Here is a 21,683-nt window from a genome sequence, read left to right as displayed (position 1 = left end):
TGTTAAATATGTCTCTATTGATCAAACTTGACGAGTATTTTGTATTAAATAGTTTTATTTTCATTAGCATTGTACAATTTGCAAACAAATGTAAACAGCAAAAATCATGAACTACAAAAGCTTGATACAATAATAATAATAAAAAAACAAATAAATTAGCATTAACATCTTTTCCAGGCAAAAGTCCAGCATCTGAACTGCATTATTCTAGATATAGTGGGAAATCACTGCAGTGTACTGACTGAATGAGAAATGTCTTCACAGCTTTGAGGCTGAACCAACATACTTAAATGCCTTATTGACACCTGGTGGTCAAGGCTTTGACTTGTTTACGCCACTAGTGCTTACAAAGTCGATGTTTGATCATAACTTTACATCAGTAAAGCAATTCAAACAGACCTAGGCTCAGATTCTAGACATCAGTGGTGAATCATGTTTCACTCAACACTGCATTTTTAAATTCATACTGGCATAAAACAAACTAAAACATACCAATAAATAGTGTTACCAGTGCTAGTCCTCAGTTCTCAAACTGCTATAATTTAGTCAAAAAAGAAGTAACTGTTGCTCTGTACAAACTACTGTAACTAAACAGATCATCTATTTTTTAAAGAGATAAAATTTTTAACCTAAGCAGAGGCAATTTTATCAGCAAAAATGTTCTGACATTGCCACAATATCTCAAACAGCTGCTCTTTGCAGCTTTGCTTTATCTCCTCCCCAAACAACTTTGAGCAAGACAGACTTTGTTTTTTTAAACAAAGGAAACGAGAATAAAGTCTTACATCTGAGATGTGGCCCCTAAGATTGTATAATGGTATGAACGACTACATGACAGCAGAATGGCTGCTGCCCTCACTCAGAGAGGAGACACTGGTTGAGCTACGATGGCATATATTTAGAGACAAGACTGACAACAGAGACCAGAAAACAGGAACTGAGGGGGAAGGAGGCAAGGCTTCTTAGGCAGGCATTTAGACAATAAGGAAAAGGGAAGAGAAATGGGGGGGTAGAAGCACAAGAAAGAGGGGAAAACTGCAAACTGCACAAAATCTCAATGGGATATCGATGAAGATGAAACCATTAGCCCCCCTATGAAAATTACATTTTTAAAAGCATTTCCCAAGTGCTGTTAAACAAAGAAAGACATTTTAAATTTTTAGGGCCTGACCGATGAATCTGCTGGCTGATTAGGGCCTAGTAAAATAGTAGTTAATCAGCCATAAGTTGACAGATAGATGCTGATGTTATTATTTGTGTTTCACTAATAAAGTGTAGTGAAAATTGTGGTTTTGCTTAGATGTGATGTCTGTTCTATTATTTATCCAATAGAGGGCGCCCTGACTCCTTTCATGTCACACACTCCGTATTTACCTCTTTACAGCAGAGAGCCTAGAGTGAGCCTAGAGAGAACGGTTTGCCTCAATATAAGTTCATAGTTTGTGAAATAAGCAATAACTCCATAAGTCACCTGTTTTGATTCAACCCATTTGTCTATGAGTCATGACGTGCCTCGCTGTGTCGGTCATGCTTATCTGTTTATGTTAGTGAGCAAAAGTTAGAATCGCCTAGCTTGGAACTGACCTTTTTGTTATACATAGCACAAACCACTGTTCAAAGCTTGTAAAATCAAATCAAAACTGAGGGCCATCTTTCAGTTTACACACAGTATAGAAAGCTGTGTTACAAATTCCTTGCTCTGTTTGACAGTACTTGGGAAATACTTTTGAAAAATGACATTTTCATAGGGAGGAAAATAATTTCATCCCTTATCTGTAGATCTGATAGTTCAACAAGCAGACAAACAGGAGAGGGGAGATGGAAGGACGGGTGAGATGAGACAAGATGTGGTTTGGAGATTGCAAGCCTGTGGTGAGTTTAGCAGAGGGGAAGGAGGAGATATGAATGGGGCAGCCGGGGTGACTGCAGGCTACCGGTGGGTTTGGAGGAAATTCATGCTGCTCAGCTCAGAAAGCGGGGAGCAGCAGCAGAGGGCCCTTCTACCTCCTCCACATCACGGGCGCAAGGAGACCGTAGACAAGGGGGTTCACTTCTTCAGTCTTTCCGTACCCTCCTTTTCCTCACAGATTGTTTGTGACTTTCCTCAGCAATGTCTCCTCCCTCCTTTGGCTGTGTAACAAAATTAGAAAAAAATAGGTAAAACAAGTTAAATATGTTGATGGGGCATTAATAATGAAACTAGACCAGGAGTGTCAAACTCATACTGGGTTGGGGCCAGACATCTAGCATTTCAGACAAGAACATTCTGCTGTCCTTGTATCCTATAACAAAAATATTTTAACAGATATTACAGTTCTAAGCAACATCTGATCTAACACTGGGTTATTTTACTTGACCAGGGATCAGTGCATTAACTGTACAGAGGAGAGAGAGAGAGAGAGAGAGAGAGAGAGAGTGTGAGAGAGAGAGAGAGAGAGAGAGAGAGAGAGAGAGCTTCATCCATCAATGGTGCACTGCTGTTCAGCCTGACCTGCTGAGCGGAAACTTGCTTTTTAAACATGTATGAGCGCTAACTGCTGTTCTTCTGCTTGGCCATTCTACTAGAATCCCACTGACATATTTGCACAATGAACTGGAGCACACGTGTGCAGAATTTCAGACAGCTTTTAGCACTGCTCTTCCACCTAACAAGCAGACCTCTCATGTCATATGACAGCCTTTGTCTGGATAAGCATTAAATAATCTGTTATAAAGAAATTTTTACCATGACAACAACAATTCTGACCATTTGATGAGAGCTGGAGGAAAATAACATAACAGGATTAATAATCAACCTGACAGCTATTGTAATGGTCGTTGAACGTAGGGGTGGGCGATATATCGAGTTTACTCGATGTATTGCGGCCTTTGCCACGCACAATGTATAAAATGACTATACCGCGAACATCAAGTTTAAATTATATTCTCCTATTGTCCCTGAACGCAACTCTCACTGCAGAAAGCTCATCCAGAAAACTCTCCTCCGCACACGCATGTTTTTGTATCAGCGGAGGCGAGAGAAGCATGGGAGAAGGAAGGAGGCAAACACTATGGGTAAACAGAACAGTGTGGCGAGTTAGCAGCTAGTTAGCAGCGTTCAGAGATGGACAACGAAAAACAGCGCTGGGTCTGTCATCCAGCAGTCGTTCAACTTTTAAAAGGAAGAGGTCGAACTCACGCGGTAATCGTTAAAATATGCCAATAAAAATATGCTGTTATGACTCCGGGATAACAGTGGCAGTAACACAACACTTCGCAAAATACATTAGCCCAGTGTTGTTGAAAAGCCAGGATTTAAAAATCTCATTAACCCACCCAGAATACGTGATTTGCCTGGGTGCAAACATTTTGCTGTAAACTCCCCACCAAAGTCGTACATGTCAGAGAGAAGATGGCCCAGCAGCGGACAGAAGTGATCCACTTCTCTTCAACAGTTCAAAACACCAACAATGAGGAGTTTAAATGTTCCTGCATCCAAACAAGCTTTCCCCCCATGATCACACAGGAGAGTTTCTTGAAGAAGGTCTAAAGATGCTCTCATGTTATGAAAATGTCAGAAACTGGTCCAGCGTTCATCAGCACAGACAACAGACTAATATAATCACAGCTGTGAGACTGAATGGTGGACTAGACTGCAGGATTTTGGCCATCGGCTGCATGCAGGATCGGTGAGTTTTGTACAGGTTTACTTTACCCTCAATGAGGAAAATAATTTTATCATCAGCAACAGTAAACAAAACACAGAAAACATTTCAGAACTTTGCATACACTGTAAAAGAAAGAATTTCACGATTCAAGTATTTTAGATTTATTAGTAAAATTTTGAATAAAGTCCTTTTCAAAATAAAACAGTTTGCTAAATTTGGCTTTATAGTGATTTTTGCCCTTTCTGCATACAATTATATTAAAAATCCAATAGAACAGTCTATTTTAATCACCAAACTGGTGTCATTTGGGGCTGAATTAAACTACTAAATTACTGCCACTTAGAAGGCATTTCAAAGTATTGTGATTTATATATATAGTGTATTGGGATATAGCAAAAATATATTGGGATATCAATTTTAGGCCACATTGCCCAGCCCTAGTTGAGCTCTAAGCCAGTGGTAACTTTGATAGTTTTGAATTACACAGACCCACAGCCAGAGAGTCATGCTGCTGTCTGCTAGCCACTTGTCTTTAGATGAAATCAAACCAGAACTCCACAAAGTTCGTGTGCTTAACAGAACACCACTCCTCATTAATGCAGGATTATACGCTAATGAGGGGGTAAAAATATTAGAAAGTTGCACCACTGGCCTGCTTAGTTTGTGTGACTTTCTTTGAAAGCATGCTTTGAGCAGCGGAGCAGCTGCTTGCAATACAACCAATGAAGGTGAATTTTCAATCGCATCAGGTTGCCTGTAATGTCTCATGGTGGTGGCTGCTCTTGTGCATGTCTGAACTATTTCTGCCGGCAGATCAGTTGCACTGATATATAGGTTGCAGCCAATGTTTTTGATGAAACAATAGGTATTAGAGGTATGTCTAATACACCATAATTTATGGTACTTTCTATGTATTTACTAATGTCAATGAAATAAAATAACTTTAAAAAAGAAAACCTTGTCAACCTAGAGTTCAGTCTTAAAAATTGAAGCTGGAGAAAAAATAAAACCACAATAAGTTCTATTACATAGTTACTGAAGCATTTCAACAGGTAATTACCATGAGCAATATGGATGTTGGATGAAACAACAATGTGAAGTTCATAGTAGAAAGCAACAAAGAGAAAAGGAGGTGACATCAGAGGATTTGATTCCAGGTATAGTTTCCACCTACAGCTCATGCTGGAAAGGTCAGAAAAACTCACAATGACACTGACCTCATCTTCTAACGTTCTCTCTGGAGCTTTGCTTTCCTCTTCTCCTTCCTCCTCCTCTTCCTCCTCCTCCTCATCATCTCCTTCTAGATTGTCGCCTGCTGCTTCAGCTTCCTCATCCTCCTTGTCCTCCTCTCCCTCCTCAGCCTCTTCTGTTTCTTTGGGAGAGAGTGACAGTGAAGAAGGTGACAGTGAGGAAATTTAACTGTAGAACAATACAGCAGTAAATGTCTCTTAACAGTGAGGTTGACACCCTCTGACTGACCCACTTACCTGCGGCTGCTGCTTCTTCTGTAGCCTCTGCTGTTTTGCCTTCCTCATCTGCTGCTGCCTCCTCTTCTTCTTCTTCCTCCTCATCTTCAACACTAGCCTGGGGAGGATCCACCTTTTTGTAGGCATAGTCTTCCTCAGATTTCTGAGACAATTATGACAACAGTTAGCTTTAAATGGTTTACATACATGGAAACATAGAATAAATATGTGACTCATTGCACTGAACATTACCTTTGGCCAACAGAAGAGCACAGTTAGTCCTACAGGCAGGCCAATAGTCAGAATGTAGATCACCCAAAGCCATGGCCGCTCCTCTGCTGCTAACATCATTTGAGCAAAAATCCCAGGCTGAAAACACACACAAATACACACATAAATGAGGGCTTTAGTAGTAGGGGTGTGACGAGACGAGGCAAGATCTGGGCCCACGAGACATGAGACCAGACGAGATGAGATTTTACACTTTTTTTTTTAAATTTTGGAAAAAAAAATACATGGGTGGATAACATGTCCTTTATAAAACTGAAAGCCATAATTGCAACGCATTCAGGTCTACTCAGAAATGTTTAAACTAACTCCTGTTGTACTGAATAAGCTATCAATGCTTCCAAACAGTCTGTCTTCTCTAACTCTGAGTCAAACTATACATATTAATGCTCTTCAAATCAAACCTTTCATTTTAGTAGTCTACAAAATCTTTAATTTACTACACTATGCACTCATCGCTACAATTACGATAATTATATTTAAAATCATATTTAATTATATATATTAAAAGCATTTAGATTATTTTAAAAGTACTTTAAGCACCGCTTACAACAGACTGAAATATAAAGAGCTGCATCAGTAAAATTAAACTATTTCTCATCCTCTTTAAGTACATCCATATTTTAAACACTCAAAAGAAATATTTCTGTCAGTAAAGTGTTTGCTGTAATTTAGAGAAATAGATTTTGTTTTGTCGTCTTTTTTCTCATATGAGCTTTGACAGTGGTGGACACAATGCACAGATACGCGTTAATGTGTGCGTTTGTGAGCAAGTGTGTGTCTCTGCTCAGCCTGTCAGACAACAAACAGGGCGTGTTTAACTGGGACTAGAACTTCGCTTTTTGGAGCTAACAGTGGACTCTATTGCACTCAGACAGAGTTTGTTTTACTAAGTTTACCGCTGCAGTATACAACAGCCCGTTGCGCTACTCATGGTAAGCTTCTGATTGATGATAGCGCAGCCAACAGCTGATGGAAGTGTGATTGACAGACGATGAGACAAGAAGATGTGACGAAGCAGCAACTCAAAGTTAAAAAGTCACAAACACTGGCACTATGAGCGAGTCTGTGTGCATACACTAACTAAATCAACCCTGTATTCTCCTCATGGAGACTGCACAGGTTTCCAGCAGCATTGAATGATTTCACACTGTTACGATGAAATTATTATGCATTGGTGGATCTTGTGCGGCCTCAAGTAGCGCACGTGGAGGATGGGGTGGGGTTGGAGCTGTGATCTTAATGGATCACGGATCAGCTCCGTTTCTTCATTAGCTTTCTCTCTAGGGTATCTTTGTAATCTTTTTAAACTTCCAGTTTGGTATTGTTTTCTGTAAGAAGAGCTGCTGCTTCTTGTGGCATTTTGATCTCGTTACACTCCTATTTAGTAGTGAAGCATTGTGATCCTTTAACTTTAAAAAAGACTTTCAAATGGTCAATGGCATTTACATAGAGACAAGGAAAGTGTCAGCCAGTGAGATACCCTCTCTTTGTTCACACTGACCTCGTTAGCACTGGCCACCAGTTTCTTCAGCCCCCAGCTGTCAGAGGCCCACCGGTCAGCCACCTCTTTGTGAGATGTGATAATGAAGTTGTCGAAGTAGATATCTGAGGTCATGGACCAGAGCTCTAAGCCCAGAGCCTTGAATGGTGTCATCCTGAAGGGCTGCAGATCCTCAAAATAGTCCGGGTTATCGATCTTGCGTGGCTTCCAGACTCCCTTGAGAGAAACAATTAGAAGAGTTCACAGGGTGGTTTCGGCTTGTGCACAAACACAAAAAGAGCCAGAGGTGCTAAATGTAACACACACTATTTAACCGCCATTTGGCTCAGTGCTGCAGTTTGTTCTTCATTGTTCTTGTTTTAAACTAGATTAAACAGTCTCACTGGTATGCATCTGCCAGGATGGTGAAGGAGTTCTTTGTCACACAATCTGTCACTTCTCTTGGACTCTCTGTCCTGTTACAGCGGTTGGGGTTGGGAGGTTGGGTGGACGCATTTCTGTGTTTCAGGTGTGCTTGGATGACAGAAGAGCTCAACAATAAGACTGTTTCAGCCCCCATACAGCTCTTCATTTGGTACCATTTTGGCTTAAAAACAGTCCAGTTAAGCAAAGCCTGACAATGGCTGGTAAGTGTGCATGTGTTTTACTCAAACTATGCTTGATTTGTTTTTAATTTATATAAATCTATAACAAATATTTTCAAAAATGTACTTTCACACCAAAACATACGCAGGCCGTATGGGACAGTGCCATGGGTTGGGCTGTACAATGACCCTGGTTTAAAACACTGATCAAGCAGAAATCCTTAGATATTGGTGTGCCTGTGGCAGAGCAGTGTGGAAGACAGATCATACCTTTATTAGGTCTACCAAAAAGCAAACAAACTAACAACTACCCAGATGAGGCCCTTCTTTCCTGTGTATTTCTCTGCTAAAAATATAACTGCCAGTAGGTTATTCTCATAAAATCAGAATGCACAGATAAGCTGGGGTTAAAGCAGGGGGAGATTACCACTAATCAACAACAGATGGCATTTCAACCTCAATACCAAAAGGAAAATAAATAAAATATAATTAAATTCCTTCAGGTTTGGTTTCTACATAATTTTCACAAGAATCAACAAAATCAAATCTCTACGTCTTTGAATCCAAGTTCAGTTTGAGATTATTGCCTCCTGTTGTCCCTGTTATGAAGACTGGGATGAAAAAAATGACAAGAATTTTTTTTCAGAGGATAAAATATGTCAGATATAACTTTCACTCTGACCTTTTCTTTAACAAAAGTAAATACTTTATCCTTTAATTCTATTAAATATTTGTTAAAAAATGTATCACAATTAAGACATGATTTTCAAACTATAGCTAAAATGTTTTTAAGAGTAATTATGGAGCCATTTATAATTGACCAAAAAATCTTAATTGAAATATATTTCTGAGATATGGCATTTATGGGGGCATACATTGACAAAGTTATAGCAAGCAAAGAGGCATGAATACACCAAATAAATATAAATAAAATGATGATAGGGACAGAAAACAACAATAGTCAAATCACATATCAGTAATTAAGTTGTAAGTTTCTAAAGTGTGCTGTAAAATTTAACTTCTTTTACTTTTGAGGAGACTGTGGCTCAATACAGGTACAGTCAATTGTATCGCAGCCAAAGTCTTAGGATCAACCCCCACCTCCTGCAGTCACATGTTGATGTGTCCCCACTGCTGCGTCGATGGCGAGTCAATGTGTATGGATGTGTGCAAATAGAATTAGTTAATAGTGATGGCCACTCTCCATATTCCCCTGTCATCAGTGTGTAAATGTAAAGCAGTGTTTCCACACATAGGTTAGAACTAGGCGGGCCCCCCAGAGGAAATCGACAAGCCATTTCAGCATTTTCATGTTTTAACAGTCCTGAGAAGGCTGTTTTTCCCACTGTACATACGCTAGTACTGGAGCGTACTTCGCTCTGCACATCGGCTTCTACAGTGCATCCAGAAAGTATTCACAACGCTTCACTTTTTCCACATTTTGTTATGTTACCGCCTCATTCCAAAATGGAATAAATTCATTTTTTTCCTCAAAATTCTACACACAACACCCCATAATGACAATGTGAAAAAAATATTTTGAAATTTTTGCAAATTTATTAAAAATAAAAAACTAAGACACCACATGTACATAAGTATTCACAGCCTTTGCCACGAAGCTCAAAATTGAGCTCAGGTGCATCCTGTTTCCACTGACCTTGAGATGTTCCTACAACTTAACTGGAGTCCACTTGTGGTAAATTCAGTTGATTGGACATGATTTGGGAAGGCACACACCTGTCTATATAAGGTCCCACAGGTGACAGTGCATGTCAGAGCACAAACCAAGCATGAAGTCAGAGGAACTGTCTGTAGACCTCCTATTTTACAGCCATAATAACAAAATATGTCCAAATCGCCATTTTTAGACTCAGTAGGTAAAGGGTTAACTTGAAGTTAACCCTTGTTAGTTACTTGTTGTTAGTTTTGGTGACCCCTGTTAACAGGATACTATGTCATTTGTCTCACTTTTCCAATACTAGTTTGATTGGATTAGAGAAATATATTAATGAAAATTTTGTAATATATCAAATAATTGAGTTAAACTTCAAGTATTGATAGATACTTATATAGAAGTGGACTTTTTGTGCACACATTTAATATCGGCCCTTTCCACTGGCTACCACTGCAAGTAAAATTCAGAATTGTGGGAAACACTGGTCAAGTGAATAGGTTGTTGTGAAGAGCTATGAGTAGTCACACTAGAAAAGCACTATACCTGCTCAAGTCCATTAACAGTTACTATTTAACCTTAAGTTACAGTAATAGCTACCTGATAGTTGGGATTGTCCACCAGAGGTGCTTTCCATTTGCCCTTGTATTGAGGGTTGTTGATCATGGGACGCTTCCACTCCCCACAGCCAGGGGCAGTCTCACAGGCTGGGTTAGGGATCTGCGGGGCTTCCCACTCACCATCCATCTCCTCATCCCTGCACACAGAGGGGAGTTTTAAGACAGAATTATTTCCTTAGATTATCAACTATAAAAGAATCCACAGACTGTGCCAAGATAAATGCGTCCATTTACCAATCCTCTGGTTTCTCAGCGTTAGGGTCAGGAACAAACTCTGGTTCATCATCCAGCCAGCCCTCTGGCTTCAGCGCATCAGGGTCATCGATCTTTGCTGGCGCTTCTTCATCCCTGAGGCACATACAAGCACATCCATTTTTTATTGATAAGGTCACCAAGGCCCTAACATTTAATCATGTCCAATCAGCAACAAAAGCTGCACTGTCTACTGGCTTAGGGGTTGTAGTCACCAGTCATCAGGCTTGACTGCTTCAGGGTCAGGGATCTTCGCCCTCTCATCCCAGTCGTCTGGCTTGGAGTCATTCGGATCATCCATCTCTTTGGCTGGGTTAACTGGAGGCACCACATCATGCAACAAGCTGCCACGACTCACACTGGACTGGTCAATGAACATCTCATAGCTGTTGTCTGGATTCAGAACTGACATCACAAAAAATGTTTTATCATGTGAGAAAGACAAGAAAAGTACATTTTTAAAATGAGAAAAGTGTGAAGTTAAGTATTTATGTTTCAGTCTGGTGCAGGAGGTACTACATATTATTAGTTTTTCATTATGGACACTTTCAAAACAAGTTTATCTTATCTGTACCCAAAGTGTAGAGGTGAGTCTTCTTGTCAGTGTAGAACTTCTTGAGGTCAACATCTGCCCTCTTCGCATGCTTCTCCTCCAGATCTTTGTTCAAAGGATTTAGATGACGAAAGATGAAGTGCAGCTTGTAATCTTCACCACACTTGTCTGGTCCAAACATGATAGTGTACGCTGTGCGGTCATGGAATTGTTCCTTCAGTGCAGAAGAAACAAAAGTTTAAATTGAAGAGTAACCAGAGTTTTCTGATAATGTAGTTGCGCTTGTGTTGGTTTGGACAACCCCCCCCCCCCCCAAAAAAAAAAACTTTTTGTGCACATCCAGACATTAACAAGCAAAAAGCACGATGGTATTCAACTATGGACATTATCAATGGTGGAAGGTAGAGTTAAGACAAGTATACCTACCAGACTGAGATCGTCAGTGTCAGAAAGGAGTTTGATGTATGCTCCACCACAGTCTATTCCATTTTGGAAATTCACCTCATACCTGCAAAAGGAACACAAAAAAACAACAAAATATGTTGTGGAACTTGGGGCCTGATGTGATCAACGACACTTTCATTCTCTGACCAACTATTAGATGAAATGATATTCCTGATCTTCACTTTAGGATGTTTTGTCAAACCAGACCTTGTATAGTTAATCAATGACATTTGGGATAAAGCCTCTCAGTTTATTTATTGCCCTCTGATTGTGAGGTTGCATTACAAAAAGTCCGTCAGACCTCCCATGTTTAATGTTGCCCTGTTCAGACACCTGAAAAGCATAAAACTCTACTTTTTTTCCCTCTTCAAATCTGTATCGCCATATAGAAATGTAAGTACCCATTCAATAAAATGTCTTGATTTTGGGTTAAACTGCTGATGGAGCCAGGGTGTGGCCAACATGTGATTTGCTTCCACTGCCAGGGGCCAGATGGGCAGCCGATATTGTACACTGGTTATTGGTTTCCAGCAGGGAAATATTTTAACCTTGCAGGACCTGATTTCTTATTGCTAAAAATGTAACCAATTCAGCTGGAAGTGCAAGTGAAGTTATTCCAGACAGAGTCTCTGAAGGAGACAGAAATGAAATTAGTTGGTTGCCTCTGGTTGATTCTATTAACAAAGACGCAAAAATACTTGGTTTCCCAAAATTTAAAGGTGCCACTGTTTTCTAGCCATATAAAACCTACTGGAATCAACACAGATGGTCCGATGTATGTGCATGTATGTGTTAGAGGTCTGAACTCACTGTACAACCAAAGGTTCATCCTGGAAGACAAAAGGTTTGTTCAACATGGCAGCAATCGCATGGTGTTTTGCGCGGGACTTGAGAACAAGACCAAAGTCTCCTGGAACTTTGTTTTCCTTCAGCTGCTCCACAGCCCACTTCCCTTAGGAGAAAAAAAGACATTTAACAACCTAAGAGTTCTCACCGTCATGGTTAGCGTAGTAATTGGTTGAGATTTTTTTGCTAGACATTGTGCTTGAGATTACACAGCCTTTTCTTAAGTCACTTTCAATGAGTCAAAAGATGAGCTCAAGAACATTGTCTTGAGCTGAGAAACTGTAACCCCATACCTTACAATATACCATCAAGTGTTATTTAGTCTGATGAGGATGGAAAAAAACATTATATATAGGACCCACTGGTGAAAATAAATCCCATTTTCATCATACCTAAGGAAAATGACAAAGGGGAACAAGTTGCAACTCTTCTCCACTTAATTAGATTTAGAAGACAATTAAAGGAACCAACCATCATATTTGGCAATGTCTTCATCTGCATCCCCCTTCACCGTCATTGATAGCTGCCATCTGTGGAGATCAATCCCAAAACTCTCAGCTTCTTCATGAAACACTGAACATACTGACACCACTGTTGTGTAAGGCTATCCTAGTCATTCAGTACTACTCACAGCTAGTGTATCCGGACATGCATCAAACATTAATGCTGTATTATGCTGCATCTAGTAGAGCTTGGTTGGTTAGCTGTCTGTCTGTACCTGTCCAGTGATCCATCATCAAACGTCTCGGCCAAATAGACTTCTCCAGTTGGAACAGGAGTCTTGTATGTTACCTGAGGTACAAAAACACAAAACCACAAGTACACACACGAGTCATGTTTATGAATGTAAATGTTAAGTATCTACCATTTGTTGTTTCAAACCATCCATCAATAGATTAATATTAAAGTTCAAAAAATATAATTTTACCAACACTTACAAGCCATTTTCACCATATCCAGAGCTGTATCTTTGACATACACTTGTTGCTCGAGCTGGGCGATTATGGCAAAAATCAAAATCACGATTAAATGGGTTTTTTACCTCGATTATTATTAATGACGATTATTCCATCCCCAACCTCCAACTCTGTTTGGTCTGTAAATATTTGTATAATGTTAAAACGAATAACTGAGAGGAACATGCAGAGATTAACAATTAATGGTTATTTTTGAGACAACTGAAATCAAAATACACAGCTGAAATGAAACTACCTGGCTGTCTGTCATGTGACTACACAGCTAGTAGTTTGTTTTTAACGGGGTGGTGCATTAGTAGAGCGACATATTACAAGGGAAAAAACTGAAATAATTGACATGGCAGGTTTTTGTTGGTTATAGGCTCTAAATGTCGGTTTTGATTATTTTTCGATTAATTTCCCACCTCTAGTTGTTGCTCATTTTTGGGTCTTGCTACCTTCATTTTTGTCTTCAGTTTATGAAAACGATGCTCTATTGGGTTAAGATCAGGTGACTTACTTTCCTGTTGAAGAAAATTCTATTTATTTGCCTTCAGAAAGTCTTGGCCTGCTTTTGCAGTATGTTTTGGGTAATTATTCATCTTCACTGTAAAGCATCATCTTATCAGGTCAGCAGCATTTGTCTGAACGTTAGCAGAAAATATAGCCCATACATGTCAAGAATTCATCTTGCTTCTTTTGTCAGTAGTCATATCATCAATTAACAGCGAGGGCAGACATGCTGTACATGCCCATGTCACAACACTGCCTCCACCATGTGTGACAGATGACGTGGTATCCTTTCGATCATGAGCTGGTCCCTTCCTTCTCCGTACTTTTCACATGGTCCCATCATTCTGGCACATGTTCATCTTGATTGGAGGCTTTTTAAAATATTTTCTGGTAAAGTCTAATCTGGTATTGCTGTTCTTGAATGTGACCAGTGGTTTGAAAAAAAAAAAAAAAACACCAAAAAAATAATCCAAGTGCGATTTTTTCTAAATACTGCAATTGCGATATAACATGCGATTATTCTTGGGATAATCCTTTTTTTTCCCTGACAAATTCAAGCAAAAAAATTCCATAAATAAGACCATGTATATTGAAAACAACGAAATTATTTCTGAAGCACTTAATCTATAGTAGCATGAATCTGAATATGAGAGTGCAACAAGCTTTAAGCCCTAAAGGAGGCGGCTGAGGTGGGGGAGATGAGGCTGGCTACCAGCTGATCACAGCTGGGGTATGATTTTCGTGATGTAACGCTAGGTTTCATCAGTTTTAGATAGAATGAGCTAACTATTTTAGCTGGTATTGCAAATATTGTATTGCCTCTGTATTGACATTCATGATGGTGTCGCTTGTTTGTAAACTTTGACAATGATACAGCAACCGCCTCCAGAGTAGAGCCTGACAAATATGGGATTTTTGGGGCCGATACCGATATTGGGGGCAAAAAAAAAAGCTGATAACTGATATATTGGCCGATATATGATACGACACATAAAAACGCTGTATAATAGTATTATATTAGGTAATGGTGGACAAGTGAATTAACAGTTGCATTTATTTTTGTTTATTTCACAAAGATGCAACTTAAACAACGTTAAAACACTGTAATAGGCTCTCTAAAACTTTTGTGAAAAACTAGCATGCTCTCCTTGATGTGCCCTAACAGTGTGTTTCCGTGAGGATGTTATTGTCATGGGGCACTAAAGTGTAGGGTTATATTGTTTTATAAAGTCACAGCTTACCATGGAGTTAAAAAAATGCAGTCTCTCTTGCCGTTTCTCTGGTCTTAGTCCTCTTCTCTGCTGCAGCTGAGTGACTAAGTGTGTGTGAGGGGGAGGGGCCAGGCACTCGGGCTGAGCTCAGCAGGGACACACAGGAGCAGAGCAGCAGAGCGACAGAATCCATGCGCAGCAAAAAAGTTAATATATCGGCTACATATTGGCCGATGTTGATTATTCTGTGATACACTATAATCGGCCCGATTAATCGGCCCACCGATCAATCGGTCGGGCTCTACTCCAGAGTACCCTTGACTTGTCTAGTTGTTATAAGGGGTCTTCTATGGTCTTTCAGGCCTTTTGATGTTGCTGAGCCTGCCAGTTAGGGATGGGTACCTTTCACATTTGAACCAGTACGGTACCGATTCCTGGTACCTGTGAACCGGTACTGGTACACAACGGTACCCATTTTCGATACTTTTAAGTGTGAATAATATGCAATAAATGTTATATAACCTCAAAATTTGAGGATTTTTAATATCAAAACACTATCAAGTATCAAATACATCAAAACAACACTGTACACCATTTGTAATGTAACATCACAAGTGTTTTAAAAAAAATATTCCAACATGAAAAACCTAAACTACTATAACTACCCAGTGTTTTTTCTTTATATTGCACAAATTAAAACCCAGCCCACTACCTCCTATTCCTCCAATTTCCTCTCTTGGAAAAATGTGCGTTGGGGTCCATGGAGGGAGAATAAGTTTAAAACAAATGAACAATAGAGTATGGAGTCCAAATAACTATGTTCTGCCCCACATTCTGTGTGCCATTTAGAGACACCTAGTGGTGTAAAAATGTACAGTATTTAAGTTCTTGTTGTTTGCCACAGGCAGATCAGATAGGTGACAGCTACTTGCTATATTGAGTTATTTTATCATGTAAATGTACATGAACAATTTGTAATATCATTATGTCATGTTTTTCACAGTTTAAAAAAAAATGAGGAAGAATCCATACTAAAGCCCTTAACTCAACTCTGGTTTCTTGGGTCTTTATTCCATGGATATGATGTTCGCTATCTGCTAAGCTGTCCAGTTAAGCGAGAGCAGAATAAACTAAATAAATAAAGGTATAAAATTTGACCAAATAAAGTATTACAAATAAAAGTAAATAAACTACTTCCTCTACCATGAACTATGTGTACTGCACATCTTCTTTCCTCATGCAGTTCTTTTTCCAACAAAACTAACACGTCATCTTTCCCTGGTAAGGCAGTTTGCTCCTAACTCATCAATCAATCAATCATGTGCCTGTCCACGCAGAAGCATAAACATCACTCACAGGGTCTGTTATGTTATATTTGTATTTACTGCAACAAATTAACAGAAAGTGGCTAATTGTTTCATTCTGTGATGAAAATAAGCAGTGAGGACGAGCCTGTGGCTCTGTCACTCCTTCAAAATCTCTCTGAATCCATACATCCAGATGGAGAGCAACTTTTAGAACACAGTCACACTAGGCAGTCCGCACCATGCCTTAATCCAGTGTCTGTTAGGTGACTGAGTGAACAAACGTATTCCTTTATCTACTATATTTCCATGGTTGATATCCACATGATAAACGGGCAAATCACGGTGTTTAAATTGAGGATTCGGTACGAGAGGGCGAGAGAGAGAGAGCGAGAGAGAGAGAGAAAGAGGGAGGGGGGCGAATGAGCAGGAAACAGTGGCAGCTGATCTGAATCATCAATCATCCCACTGCTTCCTCAGATTAGAAGTTTTGCCGTGTTAAAACTTGAACTTCATGTCACAAATATTGCAGCATAACCTGCATCGTATTTTAAAAAGTGGAGCGCTACCTTCGACCGCTTCCTATCAGCCATGCTTGTTTTGTTGATTCAGTTAGCTGCTACCAACGTCATTACTCTCGCACATGCAATGCTGCGTTTGCGTCCGGTATGGAAAATTAACTACTCTTCCGCTCTTTTGCAGTCACAGGGATGCATTTATGTACTGAAACATGGTACCGTTTGAATTTACGTGAATCGGTCCTCGGGAGTAATGACGGAATTTGGTCGGTACCTAAAAAAATACTGGATTCTGTACCCATCCATACTGCCAGTGCATTCTTTCTATTAAAGAACATACTAAATTTTTGATCTTGCACTCCATACGCTTTTGTTATTAAATTGATTGTATTCATGTTTTCTCCCAGTCATATTATGGCCTGATTCACCTGCACTGATACCTCCTAGGACTTCATATTGATAGTTCTTTTCAAATTGGCTACCAAATGCCAAGTCAGCACCTGAAATCATATCCAGGCCTTCTGTCTGCTTTATTTGTCATGAAGCAAGAAGGAAACAGAACAAACTAGGCCATGATGCTGCTTGACAGTTAACTGTTCAAATACTTTTGAGTCCCTGAAAATGGAGGTACTCTGAATAAATTACTGTAATTCCTAAAAGGTAAATGGCATATTTTTGTGAAGTTCCTTAAACTGAAGCTGAAAGCCTACACTTTGAGTGTTTCATTTCGCATCCATTGTGGTAGAACATAGAAGCAAAGTGATAAAAGCTGTACCACCTTTCAAATAATTACAGCCATAAGTGCACCTTAACATTGAAAAAGAAATGCTTTTTAAAAATATTTAAATAACATAAATAATATGATAATTCTTTTGGTCCATAAATATATTATTGTTGGTGGTTCTTACTGTATATATATATTTTTTTTCTGAACATTAGGTCTGATCTTTTGCAAATCAACATATACTGTATTAATATGAAGGGTATTGTCTGAACTTATCTGACTTGAAAACGTGTCATTACAGCTAAAAAATATGATGTGCACTCCAGCCTTCCTATTGCCAATTACAGAGTTGCATTAATTTGCATAATGGACATATGTTTTGATATCAAATTATTTATACAGACATGAGTATCCTCTAAATATTTATTTTTTTAAATGATGCAAACTTGCAGCCAACTCGACCTATGATTCTGACCTGGAAGGAGACATTTCCATCCGATGCAGTCTCCCCTCCTTCAGTGCTTCTGCCATCTGCCTCATCGAAGTCGTCATCATCCATCACAGTGGCCTCTTCTCCCTTCTCCTCCTCCTCCTCCTCTTCCTCCTCCTCCTCCTCCTCTCCCCCCATCAGAACCTTTAACTCTTCCTCATCCAAGCCCATAGCATCATCTGAAACATCAGACACATCAACCTCCTTTTCCTCTTCCTCCTCCTGGGCTGCCACAGCAGCCAGAGCCAGGGAGAGCAGGAGCAGCATGCACCACATCCAACCCCGGTCCAACTTCATCTGTAGAATAAAAATAGGAAAGAAGTGTAGTGACAGCAGAAGGGGGTAAAGAGTGTGAGATAAGGCCATCAGAGAAGAGAGAGGTGGAGAGAGCACAGAGGGTGTAGAAAAGTAAGGGAGGAGGGGTGGGGGAGAAAAGGCAGGTGGAAATGAGGTAGATGTTATTTATGGAGAGCAGTGGGATGTTTGTGCGGGGGTCAGTGATATAAATAGAGAACACAAGTGTGTAGAAAAATGGAGGGATGAGGTGTGAGATGGTGAGGGAGGAAAATTAAGAGAGATTGAGGTCATACAAGTGCAAAAGCTTTTTCACACACATCTTAAAAATCTATCTATTTTTCTCCTTTAATACACTCTCACAAGATAAATCACAGAGACTTGTTCCATGCATATGCCAGAATAATCTATGCTTTTACACCTGTAAAATACATCTAGCCATTTTGGATTTGCAGCCCCCTTTCTCAAAAAAATCCCTTCGATCCTCATTTGTAGCAAGAAGTATTGGAATACTATCATTGGGTGAGCCTTATCTGCATTTCAAGCCTTTGAGAGTCTCTGCTGAACAATAGTACAATTTACACCAAACAACAGCTTTAATGGCCTCCTATTGATCTGGCCACATCTGCTCAATCTAGTTGTGAGCAGCAGAAATTGAAAAGGATCACTGCAGACAGCACAATGGCATGATTTCTTCAGTTCTTTCTTAACTTTAATTCCCATGTTGCTGTTGTTTAATTTACTTACATTAGAGCCCAGTAGAATAAAAAGATAATTCTGACCAGCATATGGGAGAGGTGATGTTTGAAGAGCACTAATTAGAGCTAGAGAGATTTCTATATTGAATACTGAGTATTTATTAATATATATAGCCTAATAAATACATCAAAATATAATATTGAGTCTTGGAGACGTCTATATTGGACGTTGTGCAAATGTTTTTTTCTGAAAGCAAGTAACAATATAGTTAGTATGAAATCTTGGGCAGAGCTCATGCAAGACAAGGTGATAGTAAATTGAGACTTTCTATAAAATGAGATTATACAAAACATGAAGGCTGGCATCTTGTAAAATAAGATAGCTTGCTGCAGGTACAAGCAAGAAGCGTCTGTCAGAGCAAAACTTGCTGAACAATCATTTTTGGTTTTCTGCTTTAGCAACACAGAATAGAGTCAAGATATCAAGTGGTCATATTGAAAGCAGGATATGTCAGAGCCCTACCAAAAATGAATCTGTTCAGACTTTCTTTTCTTACTATTTAAGGTTTTCTTTTGTGTCCATACAGGAACAAAGCACTACTTGGTTCTTAGATCTGACTAATTTTTAGGTGCTTCAAGGAATATTATTTATTTGATTCTGTGGTCTGATAAATTGGAGAAACTACCATTGTCCCAATTTTCAAATACAATATTTAAATTGGATCAGTATCATAATACATAACAATTAAAAGTCACGACCCTTGAAATTAGTTTTTACTTTTTGATCACTGAAAAGGAAATTATTTGCATTTTAAGTGCGCATTTGGTAGTGCTGAATCACTTTTTAAATTAAAAATCTCAATTATAATTTTGGCTTCCTGTGACAATGAACACAAGATGATCTTGATGAAATATTTTGTGTACCATAAGCAGTGTTGCACCTGTTTTGTCTGTGGGTTTTGTCATGTGTGGTATTTGGAGCAGACCCTTCTGTCTTTTACAGGGCAGTGTGTGGTCTACCCCCCCCCCCCCAAAACAGATCTTGCAATTATTTAAGTGAGGAGCAGTGGGAGCCTTGACACATACTCTGGTTATTTGAAAAGTGAGAGAGCAAAAGAAGGTCATCAAAAAAAGGTAGAACCCTTTGAGTTAAAAAGAATCACTTTGACTTTGAGGAGTTGGATCTGGAACAATCTAAAATACCTTGCAGAGAAATAATGCACAGTGTGGTATATATAAGAATCATGGCCTCAGTACCATTCAATATAACCTTGATTACAGTAATCTCCATAATCAAGCAGCCATAGCATAAGGTGTGTGCAACAGTAACAAGGACAGTAAGAGAAATACCATTTTTGTAAATGAATACATCAATCTTCCAAAAATATCAGTTTCACATATCATTGTCAAGTATGTTACTATAGTAAACTCAGCCTCCAGTTACAATTCTATTGAGGGGCTGAAGACAGCAATTGTTAAAATACTTCTGACTGTGAACACAAACGAGCTCCTATAGAAATGTGCAATAACATAATCAGTTGGCATAATGACAACATATTTATTTAATGACCATGGGCATAGTCTCCCAACGGAAGATTTATCAATGATAATGAGGCCAAAGCCCAACTAACTGTTATATTTTTATTTTAGAAGGTACTACTATAAGCTTATCTCAGACTCACTGAGGCAGGCTCATGAAAATGTACGCAGACGCAGTCTGTATTTCTAAAATAAAAATGTCTTATGATATAGCCCATTACTGACATGTCTAATAAAATTCACAGCAGATGAGATGCCACACTCTGTTTTAGTACGTGTACTGGGGTAACGTCCCTCACCGTCCTCGTATAACAGAACACACAACCTCAACAAGCCTAATACAATCACTTTGAGTCAAAAACTTTACAAATAAAACTAAGATTTGTTAATAAAAGGCCAGTCGGCTTGGCTGTGGAGATAACATGGCTGCCACTGAACACTGCAATGTCCAAACTCTTTTAGACGAATGGCTTTGCCTGAAGCACCTGCTCCGTTAGCTTACTAGCCTGCTAGCTGGGAGACGCGCCAATCATAAACAGCAAGCGTTAGCATAACAAATGCTTTTCTCGTACGGGTATAGTCTTATACGAGAAGCTAAATAACTGTGCGTGGTCCAGCATCAAAAACTCAGTTTTGAGAAAGGACTTCAAGGCTGCCGCTTTTTGAAAAGATCTAGTAGGGCAATAAAAAGGAAGATGTTAGCAACGGTTAGCTTGCTATATTAGCAGTGATGTCGCACAGGCAGGGATGGAGAGAATGAATGAAAGCAGGCATACAAACCTTGTTCTAATTGCTGAGAGAAATACTCCACCAAATCTGACTCTCGATTCAAAAGATAATGGGAGCTATTTTTGACGTTTGGCCAACTGAGTGCAAAAACCATCGACAACGGTAGGGAAGACAACGGTAGTCGTTTATAAAAGACAGTAGGCTCGGACAACGGTACTGCGCGGTTGATGAGTACAAGCCAGTCCGTGCAAATGCGCATGCGCAATTCAGACAGCAAGAGTGTGCATGGTGCCTTCAAGTACAATCGATCGTTTCAATATAAGTTCGAGAATAAGGAGGGTGACGATGTTACGCCGTAGTATATTCCCCATCGTTTCACACGTGGCTAGTTGTCGTTATTTATACATGAATCTTCCGCTGACTGTTATATTTCCTCGTATTTAAGATGGAAACATTATTCAAAGCTGTTGAGAATGCTGAAATATGATAGTTTCTATATTTAGCTCAATAATGTCAACACGTTCCCTTTCCCTATTGTTGTCTTGCTATTATATGAGGTACAGTTTTAAAAACTGGCAAACCGTAAATGAACCGACTGCCCAGTTCTGTAAAAGTGCGTTTTCCTTATCTTTACTGAACGAATTTAAATAAGACACAGAATTTAAAACAACAACCACGCAACGCTTTGTAAACGACAAATAAACTCTGTCACATGTTGAAATTCCCAAATTACGAGTTTAAAATGAGTCCCTGAAGGCAACAAATACGAACTCACGTCGAATTTCAAATTAAAAGCCTACTTGGCCAAATCTAACAAAAAACATCCATCTA

General features: G+C 39.3%; 1 protein-coding gene across 2 annotated transcripts; it reads right to left on the bottom strand.

Annotated features, from left to right (window-relative positions):
* Positions 1-97: 97 nt before the first annotated feature.
* On the bottom strand, positions 98-21,085 carry clgn (calmegin). Of its 2 annotated transcripts, none has more exons than XM_041786224.1 (15): positions 20,904-21,085; positions 17,578-17,889; positions 12,595-12,668; positions 12,348-12,406; positions 11,841-11,982; positions 11,013-11,094; positions 10,608-10,800; positions 10,249-10,438; positions 10,016-10,129; positions 9,762-9,918; positions 6,906-7,121; positions 5,366-5,482; positions 5,135-5,276; positions 4,865-5,019; positions 98-2,130 (listed from the first exon to the last, which is right to left on the bottom strand). In XM_041786224.1, exons 2-15 carry the CDS (start codon positions 17,887-17,889, stop codon positions 2,056-2,058), a joined length of 2,028 nt encoding a protein of 675 aa, XP_041642158.1. In that variant the 5' UTR covers positions 20,904-21,085; the 3' UTR covers positions 98-2,055. The 2 variants fall into 2 exon arrangements, with proteins under 2 accessions (XP_041642158.1, XP_041642159.1); XM_041786225.1 differs by having other exon boundaries at positions 4,865-5,013.
* Between the last annotated feature and the right edge of the window lie 598 nt (positions 21,086-21,683).

Source organism: Cheilinus undulatus, linkage group 4 (assembly GCF_018320785.1).
Source record: "Cheilinus undulatus linkage group 4, ASM1832078v1, whole genome shotgun sequence".
In the NCBI taxonomy this organism is placed as follows: Eukaryota; Metazoa; Chordata; class Actinopteri; order Labriformes; family Labridae; genus Cheilinus; species Cheilinus undulatus.
Note: the sequence above shows the minus strand (reverse complement) of the source record. Positions and strands in the feature narration are given on the sequence as shown.